The sequence below is a fragment of the Sarcophilus harrisii genome, chromosome 1 (assembly GCF_902635505.1).
Source record: "Sarcophilus harrisii chromosome 1, mSarHar1.11, whole genome shotgun sequence".
Classification (NCBI taxonomy): domain Eukaryota; kingdom Metazoa; phylum Chordata; class Mammalia; order Dasyuromorphia; family Dasyuridae; genus Sarcophilus; species Sarcophilus harrisii.
This window is the reverse complement of record NC_045426.1, coordinates 198,764,457-198,777,927: the sequence shown is the minus strand read 5'-3', so window position 1 is coordinate 198,777,927 and position 13,471 is coordinate 198,764,457. Positions and strand designations below refer to the sequence as shown.

General features: G+C 31.5%; 1 protein-coding gene across 2 annotated transcripts in view; it reads left to right on the top strand.

The window, feature by feature from the left end:
* PGGT1B (protein geranylgeranyltransferase type I subunit beta) overlaps positions 1–13,471 on the top strand; it is a 47,806-nt gene that overhangs the window by 5,710 nt on the left and 28,625 nt on the right. For both annotated transcript variants that reach the window (XM_003759497.3, XM_023495838.2), the window contains exons 3-4: positions 7,648–7,715; positions 12,507–12,658. In XM_003759497.3, coding sequence (XP_003759545.1) covers positions 7,648–7,715; positions 12,507–12,658 — 220 coding nt within the window. The remainder of the gene's footprint in view (positions 1–7,647; positions 7,716–12,506; positions 12,659–13,471) is intronic.

The following is a 13,471-nucleotide window of genomic DNA, read 5'->3' as shown; positions in this document are numbered from 1 at the left end:
AAAACCAGTTAAATGTAGCCTTTAATCTCATAACATATTAGGTACATACTCCAAGAATGGCAGGAGTAAGGCGCCACAAATATAAAAATTTGTATAGCAGTACTTACATGTAAGTAGCAAAAACCTAGAAACAAAATAGGTGCATATCATATTGGACAATGGCTGAATAAATTGTAGTATGGAATTATAATGGAATAGTATTAGACTATAAAACCAATATGATACTCAGAGAAAAGTAGACTTGTACAAAATGATATATTCACCAAAATGAGCAGAACCAGGAGAACAATCTGTGATAATAATCATGTAATGAAAAAAATAACTTAAAGACTTCAGAAACTCTGATCAAAGTGGATAGTAGATTTCAGTTAATCAATGCTCTAATACCAGAAAGTGGTAATAGACAAGAAATACCCAATAAAATATGTGTTGTCAGGTATGACCAATGTAAGGCATTATAAATATTGCATTATTATAAACATTTATTATAAGAAAGGATTTCTACTTTCTAGTGTGGGCTAGCTTAATGGACTATGATAAATGATTTTATATAGAACAATCTGCATATGTTCAGTTACATTTAAAAGAGAGACAACTAAATAAAACAGAAGTCTGTGGTTTTAAACAAACCCCCCTCTTCCTTTTCTTGTATATCGAAATGTTTGTGTGAGGTGATTCAGTTCATAAATACATTTTTTTTAATTCAGTATCTCACCAAAATGATATTTCTAAATCTTTCCAACTTCTTCAAGCTTCCAATGACTCTCCCTCTTCTAAACCTTTCAACTGAGAACCTTGCCTCATATTTTGCTGAAAATTCTGAAGCCATTTCTCTTTTCCTTTTTCTTCATTGCACATATATCCCCAGTCTAACACATTATGAGCACTTAAGAAATACATCTTGACTGACATTGCATCACTGAGATGCCTTTCTTTACTACCTCCTTCTTCACTCCATTCTTATGTGATAAGGTAACTCCTTTTTGCCAAGGCTAGTTTTATACATGCACAAGTCATGTCATTCCATCCTGTCTTCTTCAAAAGATTGTTCCCTTTGTCACCTCTAGTCTTTAACCATATCTTCAAGCTTTCTCTATTGGTTGCTTCCCTATTGCCTACAAACATGCCTATGGAATCAGCTGGTGACACTGTGGAAGCAGCTTGATGACGCAGTGGATAAAGCAGTGTTCCTAGAGTAAGGAAGACCCAATCGTAACTTCAAACACATATAGTAACTTAACCTCTCTTGGCTTCAGTTTTCTCAACTGTAAATTGGTGATTTACAAAGTAGATTACAATACTTTGTAATCTACTTCCCAAGGTTATTTTAGGGATCAAATGAAATTTACATATATATTCAGCACAGTCCTTGGAACACATGTAAATGCTATATAAATGCTTATTTTTCTTTCCCTTTCTATGTCTCTTACATCCTCAAAAACTCATTACTTGATTTGTCCATCTTACTCTCACTCTTATTCTTTTTGTGACTTACTTCCTTCAGAAAGTCATTTATAACTGGAGCTTCCTCCTCCTTTTTTCTTTTTCTTTTAATTCTCTGCTGTCTGGTTTCTAGTCTCAGCATGCAATAGAAAATATTCTCTAGAGTGCCAGTCTCTAGATATTACCATATCTAATTACATTTTCTCAATCCTCATCATTCTTGGCTTTTCTGCAGCTTTTGCATTCTTTTCTCCTTGATACTCTTGGTTATTGAGACTATTCTCTCCTGCTTTTCCTACCTGTCTGTTTTTAGTCTCTTTTGCTAAATCTTCATCTAGATTAGATTTAATAACCATGGATAAATTTTAGGATTATGTTTAGGACCCTCTTTTTTTTAATTATTATTTTAGCTTTTTATTTATAAGATATATGCAATGGATAATTTTTCAACTTTGATAATTGCAAAACCTTTTGTTCCAATTTTTCCCCTCCTTCTCCCCACTTTCTCCCCCAGATGGCAGGTAGGCCAATACATGTTAAATATGTTAAAGTATATGTTAAATACAATATATGTATACAGATCCATACAGTTATTTTGTTGCACAAGAAGAATCGGACAGTTTTCTCCCATTAGACTGACCTTGAAAGCTTGGGCTTTTTTTTCTTTTTTTTTCCTTTTTATAACTGATGCTTAGCATAGTACCTGACATGTAATAGGCACTTAAATTCTTGTTTGCTGACTGATTAAAGATTAATTGTTAGGGAAAGTGCACTGTTTTTCAAGGTATTTCATTTCATTTTGGGATTCTTCCAATTTGTTAGGAAATTTGTATTATATCAGGCCAGTTATACCTTTTTGCAGGTTTCACACATCATTCTGAGTACTGCCCCCCAAAAGCAGTGCATTTGCTGAAATTGTCCTTGTCTTCTTGAAGGTTCTCAATTTGAATATCAAAAGAATTCTAGTAAAACTCTATCACTTATTCATAAGCAAGGCAATACATTTTCTAGATCCTTTAAGGAACAAATTTTGTGAATTATGGATTGTAATAGTCTTTTATTTCTATTTATATCTTGGGTCCTTGGATATATCTAAGTTTGTCTTAATTTACTATTTTGTAGTTAGAAAGTGAAAATAATATTTTCTCCTTTACCTCTCTGAAACTTGTTGTAAATATGACTATATAAATTTTCTTCTTTTAAAAATAACATTGTTTTGCCAAGTTATTAGCTACTTAGTTTAGCCCTATTGAGTCTGTTTGCCAATAATCCAGATCTTATTCCCTGATCAATTTTTGGACTAGAGTTGGAAGCTGACATCTCTTAGTGACAGTTGGGTTCAGCTTCTTAGTCCAGAGCCTAGTGGACTGCTGATTCTTTTCCCACTATTTTGTACCTAATCATTGCCATTAATCTCCTGATTCTTTCATTTATTCTGTATTGCTAATTTCACCTCTTTTAGCTCTTAGCAGATTGAAGGGTAGAGTGCAATAGAGACCGTATATATAGTTAATGGCCTTAGGAAACACAGGTACACTTTGTAGGAAGAAAAAGGTAGTAAAATTGATATTATGAGTACTGGATTTTTTTGTATGTAGCCATATGTAAAATTCTCGGTATATCAAATTAATTAACAGTTCAAAGATGGATGGAAATATTCAGTAGTAAAGAAAAGTTATTAGTAATTCCTCAAATATAACATCTTTCCCTCCCTTTTCTCCTTTCTATTTTATTATATGCAGTTAGAGGATTTAAAGTTAGAAGAACTCTTGAACTCTTCTAGTTTATGAATGAGGAAATTGAGACCGTTATAATAGATATTATTTTTTGTCATATTGACAAAGAACAACTAATTTCTCCAGTTTTTTTTAAGCATTTATCTCTTTCTGAATTTTTTTGATAATATACAGATTAGTTATTAACTTCTGTTAATTTTTACTAGAATCTCTGGTATTCTCTAAACCATTTTATCACCTGCAGAAAACTGTAAATTTGTTTCCTTTTTGCTTACCCTTCCTAACTCAATTTATCTTGTCTTACTGCGATAGCTAGGATTTCTAGAATTATATCAAGTAATAGTGCTAGCTCTTGCTTTTTTTAGATAGATGCTATTTACTGTATTAAGGAACAATTCATTAATTACTATGCTTTTTACTGATTTTTACATAAAAATGTATTTTCATTAAAGTATTGAGAAGCCTCTGGCTTTAGGATTTTATTGCTGAAATGTATTAGACAACAATATTCAAAACACCATAAAAAATTGTTTGATTTTGCACAACGAAAGCCATTTTTTAAAAGGTAGGAATCAAGCAAGTGCCATATATTGACAGGACATAATTATTTTTCCTAGTTATTTTTCTTTGTTATTTTGATTCTAACTTGTGATGCTATTGATGTAGACAACTCTCAGTTCCAGTGAATAAAAGCAGAAGTTTAGAGAGCTGCTTGAGACCATAAGAGATTAAGTAATTTGTAAGATTGATTGAATCCAGGTGAATCCAGAGTAGCCTGACTGACTGTAATGATTTCACTGGGAACTTTTAAACTTTGTTAATTTTAAAGTGAAACAGTAGATGGTGCTATAAAATAACTTTTATGTACTTCAACAATTAAGAAATTGCAAAATCTTCTCCTTGACAGGGTTTAGTTTACTGTAATAATTAGCATAATCTCTCTCTATATATATATATAAAAATGAAACTTTTTCACCAGTATTAAGTTTTTGTAGAGTAAATCTACCACACTGTTATGATTTAGATTGACATTTTAAATTCGAGTAAACTTTATAGTTTTTCATAAGATTTATATTTATTCCACTAGATTAAATGGATCTGTGATTTCATTGTTGTGCAACAGTCTCTCCATTCATAAATATCCATCACATCATATTTATGCTTTCCCATCTAATGTAATTGGCTTATATGAGCTCATCACAGGGACTCCACCCATTATGTTGGGGGCATTCCTTTTTTTTCTCTTTGCCAAGATCAAAAGACCAATAGAGTCTTTGGGCTTTCAGTTGACACTTCCCTTGTACAGCATGATAAATGTGGAAATGTTTGAATAATTGCACATGTTTAATCTATTTCGAATTACTTGCTATTTAGGGGAGTGGGATGATGAGGAGAGAGGGAGAAAAAATTGGAACATAAGGTTTTGCAAGGGTGAATGTTGAAAACTATCTTTGCATTATTTTGAAAAATAAAAAGCTATTATTAAAAAATTAAAAAAAAATAATAATTTAAAAGAGATCAACATTTCCTCATGCTGATCATGACATAGTCCATCTTTCCAATCATATATTTCCTTGATAACATTCTTTATTCCATGCCTCCTTTTATAATTCTTTGTAATGTGTTGCCACCTATTCACATGCACTATACATTTTTCTATTACCCTTTGGGGCATTGTTGAGAATATTAGAAGGGAAGAAGGTTGTCTTTCCTAGGTAGTATTTCAACTTTATTTATAACTGACTATAGCTTTACCATCACACAGCTGACAGAAACTTCAAGAAAATACTCATGCTAATTATTTATGTGCTACTTGGAAAAAAAAGATTGATTCACTAGAGCTGTTCTTAACTCTTTTCCAACAGAATCTTATGCAGATGTTGGAATTAGTCAATAAGTGATGATGATGATGGTAGCTAATACTTAGCACTTATTTTGTCCCAGGCATTGAATTAGAACAGTTCCAGCATTACACGATTGATTCCTTGAAAGACATGAGTGATAATCATTTGTTTAACATCAGATTTTGCAAGCATCAGATATTTAATAAGTACTTAATAAAGTCAGTTAAATGGAATTCATTTTTCCTTAGGAAAATCATAGGTAAAATTTGAGCTCTATTAAAAATTATGAGAAAATTCCTCAAGGGCAGAGATTTTCCTTTTTTGTAGAGGGAGGTCCTTCCTCTTCTAGCTGTCTTTTTTTTTTTTAATGTAAATAATACATAATAAATATATTTAATTGGTATTGGGACAAAAAGCTCCTAACTAAAAAATAATGAGATTTTAAAAGTTAAACAAATCAGAAATAGCAATCAGGTTGATTTGCTAAGGAAGGTATCAGAATGAGGTATGGAACAAAATGAGGAAAAGCAGGACAGAAAAAATAATGTCTATTAGTAATAGGCTTTTTTTGTTAAATACCCAGGCCCCCCCAAAAAAATATAGGAAAATGTTACTTTTAAAAAAAAAAAAAAAAACAGAAATTTATGGAAAAGCAAAACAATATTTTCCAGGATAAACTTTACAGTTTTGTGGAGGGGAATATTTTATGGGAAAAGTGCTAATTTTGATTTAATCTGAATTCTTTGATTTTACAGTACAAATGGTTATATTCCAATCAGAGTGTATGTAAAGCCAAATTTTTCCTATCTTTTTTTTTTTTTTTTTTTAATTTAATAGCCTTTTATTTACAGGTTATATGCATGGATAACTTTACAGCATTAACAATTGCCAAACCTCTTGTTCCAATTTTTCACCTCTTAGCCCCCACCCCCTCCCCTAGATGGCAGGATGACCAGTAGATGTTAAATACATTAAAATATAAATTAGATACACAATAAGTATACATGACCAAAACGTTATTTTGCTGTATAAAAAGAATCAGACTCTGAAATATTGTACAATTAGCTTGTGAAGGAAATCAAAAATGCAGGTGTGCATAAATATAGGGATTGGGAATTCAATGTAATGGTTTTTAGTCATCTCCCAGAGTTCTTTTTCTGGGTATAGCTAGTTCAGTTCATTACTGCTCCATTAGAAATGATTTGGTTGATCTCGTTGCTGAGGATGGCCTGGTCCATCAGAACTGGTCATCATATAGTATTGTTGTTGAAGTATATAATGATCTCCTGGTCCTGCTCATTTCACTCAGCATCAGTTCATGTAAGTCTCTCCAGGCCTTTCTGAAATCATCCTGTTGGTCATTTCTTACAGGACAGTAATATTCCATAATATTCATATACCACAATTTATTCAGCCATTCTCCAACTGATGGACATCCATTCAGTTTCCAGTTTCTAGCCACTACAAAAAGGGCTGCCACAAACATTCGTGCACATACAGGTCCCTTTCCCTTCATTAATATCTCTTTGGGATATAAGCCCAGTAGTAACACTGCTGGATCAAAGGGTATGCACAGTTTGATAACTTTTTGAGCATAGTTCCATAGTTTTCCTATCTTACGGGCCATTTTGCTTCTTATAGCCATATTTCCATTCCATCTTTTTTCCCCCTGTGTTAACCAAATTCTCATTTCTGGTTTTATCTATGACATTTTAAATATGCGCTTTAGTGAGTGAATGTATAGACTGAGTATTTTGCCTTTTCATTTTAGTTTTTAACTGCTAATTTCACAGACTATCAGAGTTGGAAAGGATTTCAAAAACTAAGTCATATCTGAGCAAGAGTCCTCTCAGCAACCTATTAGACAAGTAATCATCTAACAACTTTATAGATTTCTAATGAGAAGGGAGTCCAGTACCTCATCTTGTTTTACTTGTAGATGACGCTTATTATTAGGAAATGATTTAACCAAAAATCGGTTCTGCCTTTTGGGGCCAAGAAAAAGAAGTCCATTCCCTCTTCTTTGTGCTAGTCCTTAATATTTTAAGGTAGTCATTATGTATATCTCAAAGCTTCAGTATTTCTACTTCCTTTTAACAATCTTCATATGGTCCCATCTCAAGGACTTTCACAATTGTGATTGCCTTCCTCTGAGGGCTCTTCAACTTTTTTAGGTACTATTTGGCTAATATGAGCCTCACACTGGAAAGGCCTAAATGAAAAGCATATATTTTTCTGAAAGTTTTTGTAAATATATATATAAAAGAGACTGCATGTTATAGGAATTAAAGATCCAGCCTAAGAGTTAAGACCTGTGTTTAAATCCTACTTCTGACATAAACTATTTGACTGTGTACCTTGGTCAGGTCACTTAACATCTCAGTGCCCTAGGAAACTCTTTTAAGTCTGTAAGTAGTGGTTGCTTGTCTGCATTAATAGAAGGATTTGCCTCACTGGGAGATCCTTTACAGATGCAGACAAAAAAGGTATACAGGTATCTATCCCTACTCTTCCCAATTGATAATTTTTCTTTTTTGGCTTGATTGTAGATTGCATTGTTTTACTATCTAGCAAAAATAAAGGTTTCTTTTTAACTTAAGTAAATATGTATATTTATTTTCTAGGATCAAATTTAAACCGCTGTGGTTTCCGAGGTTCTTCATACCTGGGTATTCCATTCAATCCATCTAAGGTTAGTTTAGTTGTGTGTTGCGGGGTATAAAAGGGGGCAAGGTGGATTGTGCAAAGAAAATTGAGAAATGTGTTAAAATATCATTGCTAGCTAGAATTCAGTCTACATGTATTAATAGAAACTATTAATACAGTAAAAGCTGGATTATTCCTGGAATACACTAAATTCTGGTTACTCCTAAATTTCTTCCTTTCCTTTTTCCTGAAAACACAAATTTTTCAGTCTAGCAAAAATATTGTTGTTATTAATTAACATTATTTCTAGAATGGTTATTTGCCCTTCCTGCTACTTAGTGCAAAAAATATATATATCTCTTATTCTTCAATGTTTTTAAGTAATTATTGATTTTTTACATATTAAAACCTGTTTTTTTACATATTGCTTAGTTATAGGAAGGGAAACAGGGGCAAACTATGTAAGGTAGCATTTTAGGTGTAGGCAGGATGTGATCAGATTATAAAGGATTTAGAAAGTTAAGGATGCAGTCATGCCTTTATGACTGTCCTAGAGCAATCTGCTGTAATTTTTTTTTTTTAATTTTACTTTTTGTCCACAGACATTTCTATTTCACTCTGTGCATATTTCCCCTGTCATAAGGTTTTATAAGGTACTGTGTGTGGGTCCACAGTATCTCAGATTCTAAATTTTGAAGACCAAATAATCTTTCTCAGTTATGATTTTTTAAAAAACAACTCAGGAGTTAGAGTGTTCCTAATATTTACTCTAGTAACTTACTACTTTTAAGTCAATGAAAGATAATTGGAAAAAGTTATAAGAGTTATATGTTACATAAACTGGATATTTGTGGAATTGATCAGCTAGAACTCATAATGAGTTTATATCTTAGTTCTGAAGGTCAAAATTAAAAGTTGAATATAGATATTGTTAAATAGAATTTCTCCTAAAAGGATTTAATTGCTTTTTCATTTGAATCAGTTTAATAATATAACGTATGATGATTTCTATCAAAATATTACTGTTGCTTAATTTTTAGCATTCATTATATTCTCGGTGTTAACTGAACTGTTTTTCTATTTAAAAAAAATAAGTAAATAATAAAAGGTTAAAAGTCTCTTCCATGTTACTCTTTTCCTCACTCTTGTAACAAATAAGAACAATTAGCAAAATAAATTAATTCATTGATGATATTTAGAAATATATGATTGAATTTTGTATTCTTCTGCCACCTTTCTGCCCCATATTGGGAAACTTGCTTCACCTCTAGTCCTTTGAAATCATGATTGGATTCTACCTTAATAAGAATTTTCATTTTTTATTTTATGCGTGTGTATGTGTGTGTGTGTATGTGTATGTATGTATGTGCACGTGTGTGTGCACTTGTACAATATATATTTATCTTGTATTTTCATTTATTTTTCTTATTTATGTTACCTTTAACATTTCCTTTTACATTGCATTTTTGTTCATTGTGTAAATTCTCCTCGACATTGATAATTTCTGGCTAGTGTTGTTCTACTTCTGTTTGTCTTCCCAAGTTTCATAGAAGTTTTAGTAACCAATTATTTTGAATAATGAATCCTGTGAAGTGGTTACGTGATTCAGACTTATACTGCATCTTTCATTGGGCTGGAATCATTTACCACAGAAAATAGAACCACTTCACGGGATTCATTATTTATACTAATTGCATCTAGCTATCATCATTTGTTGTGATGCATTCAATAATATTTCACTACCGTCACATACCACAAAAAGTATTCATCTATTACCCACTTATTGGACCACAATTTTGCTTCTAATTCTTTGCTATTGCAAAAAAGCATCTGTAGAAATATTTTTTGTATATATATTCCTCTATTCTTGACCTCTTTGGGGTCTTTGTGTAATGTTGTTGCTCAGTCATGTGTGACTTGTTGTGACCCCGTTCACCATACTGTCCATGAGGTTTCTTGGCAAAGAAACAGGAGTGGCTTGCCATTTCCTTCTTCAGGAGATGAAGGCAAACAGAAGTTTAAGTGGCTTGCCCAAGATCACACAGCTAGTAAGCGCTGAGGCCCGTCTCTGTCCACTGAGCCCCCTAGCTGCCTCCATATATCTAGTAGTACTGCTAAATAAAGTAGCAGTATAGTTTTAGTTACTTCTTCAATATAATTTTAATCCTTTTTCAGAATGACTGAATTCCCTCTTCCACCAATACCACCTACGTTTTCAACTTTCATTTTGGGTTATATTTTTGCCAGCCAGGATCTGAGGTTCATAAAACCTCACAATTGTCTTAATGTTCATTTCTCTTATTATGATTTGGAACATTCTTTTCTATGATTGCTTATGACTTTTTTTTTAAAGACCTATTCAAAGTGGCTTTTATCTTATATATTTGTTTTTCAAATGAGTCTTTTTTCATCCTACTAACATTAATTTAATTTGTGTAATTAATTTGTGTAATTTGTCCCTTTTAATCTGTGCTCACTTATCCTTTGCTTTTATTCTATTTTATTTTATTTTCAGTTTGAATTCTCCTTGTTCTTCCCTAGCTGTTGTAAAAGCAAAAAAAAAAAAAAAAAGTAAATAAGACCTATTACAAAATATGCATGTCCAAAAAAAATTCTTCAAACTGCATTGTGAGTTTATCTTCCAACTATCTGGAAATTTCCTGTTTCATCATGAGTTGTGTAAAACTTGGTTGGTCATCATGTTGATCTGTTCTTAGAACTTTCAGAATTGTTTGTCTGTACAATAGTGTCTTTCCCAATTGATGGGCATCCCCACAGTTTCCAGTTGTTGGCAGTCATGAAAAAGTGATATATGAGTGTAGGTATTCTTTTTTTCTTTCTTTAATCTCTTTGGGATATAGAACTGCATCATTAGGTCAAAGGATGTGCACATTTTTAACTTTAAATTTTTTGTGTTAGTTCCAAGTTGTTTTCCAGAATGACTGGATAATTCACAACTCCATCAGCAATGCATTAAAATAACTATTTTCTGACAGCCCCTCTAGCATTTGTCATTTTTCTTTTTTGTAACTCTATCCAGTCTGACAGATGAGAGTTGATATCTTACAAATGTTTTAATTTTCATTTCTCTAATTATTAGTGATTTTTAGGGCATTTTTATATGACTTGATAATTTGAATTTCTTCTGATAACTGTCTATTCATATCTTTTAATCATTTTATCATTGGAGGAATTATGCTTATTCACATAAATCTGACTTACTCCCATTTATATTTTAGATATGAAACCTTTATCAGAGAAACTTGTTTCAATCAATCAAAAGCATTACTATGCGCTATCATTTTTTTCTTCCTATTTTCTATATTTCTAATTTTAATTGCATTGGTTTTGTTTGGGCAAAACTTTTTAAATTTTTTATCATTGGAATTGTCCATTTTACGTTCTCTGAACACCTTTCTCCCCCCATTCCTTCTTTGGTTGCGAACTCTTCCCCTATCCATAGATCTGGCAGGTAATTTTTTTTTTTTTTTTTTTTTTATTTTATTTAATAGCCTTTAATTTACAGGATATATACATGGGTAACTTTACAGCATTAACAATTGCCAAACCTCTTGTTCCAATTTTTCACCTCTTACCCCCCCCCCCCCCCCTCCCCTAAATGGCAGGATGACCAGTAGATGTTAAATATATTAAAATATAACTTAGATACACAATAAGTATACATGACCAAAACATTATTTTGCTGTACAAAAAGAATCAGACTCTGAATTATTGTACAATTAGCTTGTGAAGGAAATCAAAGATGCAGGTGTGCATAAATATAGGGACTGGGAATTCAATGTAATGGTTTTTAGTCATCTCCCAGAGTTCTTTTTCTGGGTATAGCTAGTTCAGTTCATTACTGCTCCATTAGAAATGATTTGGTTGATCTCGTTCTGGCAGGTAATTTCAACCATGCTTCTCTAATTTGTTTATATCAGCCTTTTTGTCTAAATTATATACCAATTGGTTCTTGTCTTGGTTTATGGTATGTAATCTATCCTTTGTTAAAAATTCTTCCTTTAGCCATCATTATACAAAGTATATCCTACTAATGTCTGATTTCTATATTTGCATGACTTTTTATTTATATGTTTCATCCATTTGGAACTTATTATAAAACATGATCTAAGATCTTGATTCATTTTCTGCCAAATTGCTTTTCTCAGTTTTTTACTAGTTGGTTTTCTCCTAGCCTTTTTATAGCCTTTTATTTTTAAGACTTTGAGGGACAAAGTTAAAGTAATACTTTTGTAGATTATCTAAAATACCCTCACTTTCTTCTGTTCCTTTGTGTTTTATCTGATTAATTAATGTGATCAAAAATTAATTATTAAATGCTTTGGAGAGTGAAGCTTATAATACCAAGTAAATACTTTTCTCATTTCTAGGATATCAAATTGTAAGGGAGTAGATTTTATTTAATTTACTGCAAATGTTTTCACAATATCAATATTTTTATCTCTTCAATTTAGAAAACAGTTAATTGTAGTCTTTACCATTCAGAAAAAAGTAACTGATTTGGCTTTTTTAAAACAGTTTTTTAAAAAAGTAACTGGTTTTATTCTAATGAATCACAGGAAGTATTTATAATATTGACAATTTTGAACTTATTAATAAGCAGGTTGAATTTTACATTTATACTTACATTTAGAACCCCCATTATTATTGATATTTTTATATGAGAAAGTTTTTAACTTTTCCTTAAGATGCTTTCTATCTATAAAGTCTTAGCAAGTTAAATTTAATCTGATTATTCATTAGCCATCTAATATAGAATTGTTGATATATGACAACCAGTTTCTTAATTATAATTGTATTATTATCTTAAATTTAGGATCTTGGCATAGCTCATCCTTATGACAGTGGACATATAGCAATGACTTATACTGGCTTGTCATGCTTGGTTATTCTTGGAGATGATTTAAGCAGAGTAAATAAAGAAGCCTGCTTAGCGGGGTTGAGAGCACTTCAACTGGAAGATGGAAGGTATGATGAATTTTTTGTCATTTTTTAAGAGATAAGTTACTGGATTTGGACAGATAGGAATAAAATTAAAAATGGAAGCATAACAATAATGTAGTAAAGAAGTCTAGTAAAGTAGGAACAAATGGGAAATGTAGGCATAAATGCTGAAAAACAAGTATGAATATATATTTAAACATAATTTAATATACCCTGGGACTATAAGGGAAGTTTAAATTAGAACTGAATAGTATATTATATAGACTTGGGACTCTGATAACATTCTCTTCTTTTTTTTTATGATAGGTAAATTTTTATTTTCCCCAGTTACAGTAAAAACATCATTTTGGGGGTGTGGGGGGTTATGCTTATATATTCGGTTTTTTTGTTTTGTTTTGTTTTTAACATGCATTTTCATATGAATCCTGTTGGGAGAGAAAAATCAAAACAAAAGGGAAAAACCACAATAGGAAAAAAAAACAAGAAAAAGATCTGATAACATTATTAAGATGCTTAATTCAGGAAATTAAAGTTTTCATTTACTTTCTGGCTTTGCTTTTGTTATCTATGTTTGAACTTCCATGAAAACAATTCAGTTCTGCTAAGATTTGACTCTCCACAAGTTATTCCCAAGTAAAAATTAGTTTTTTGTAACTAATTTATTGTACCTTTTAGAACTACAAAGGACTTAAGGGTTAATCTATGGAACAATATAGGTAAAGAAATTGAAGTGGAACCCTTAAGGGACTTTTATATTTTTTAAAAGTAAAGCATTGCTCTCAGGCCATATTGCTCTTAAGGATTTCCTCTTTGGACCTAGAGGACCTAGAATAGGAC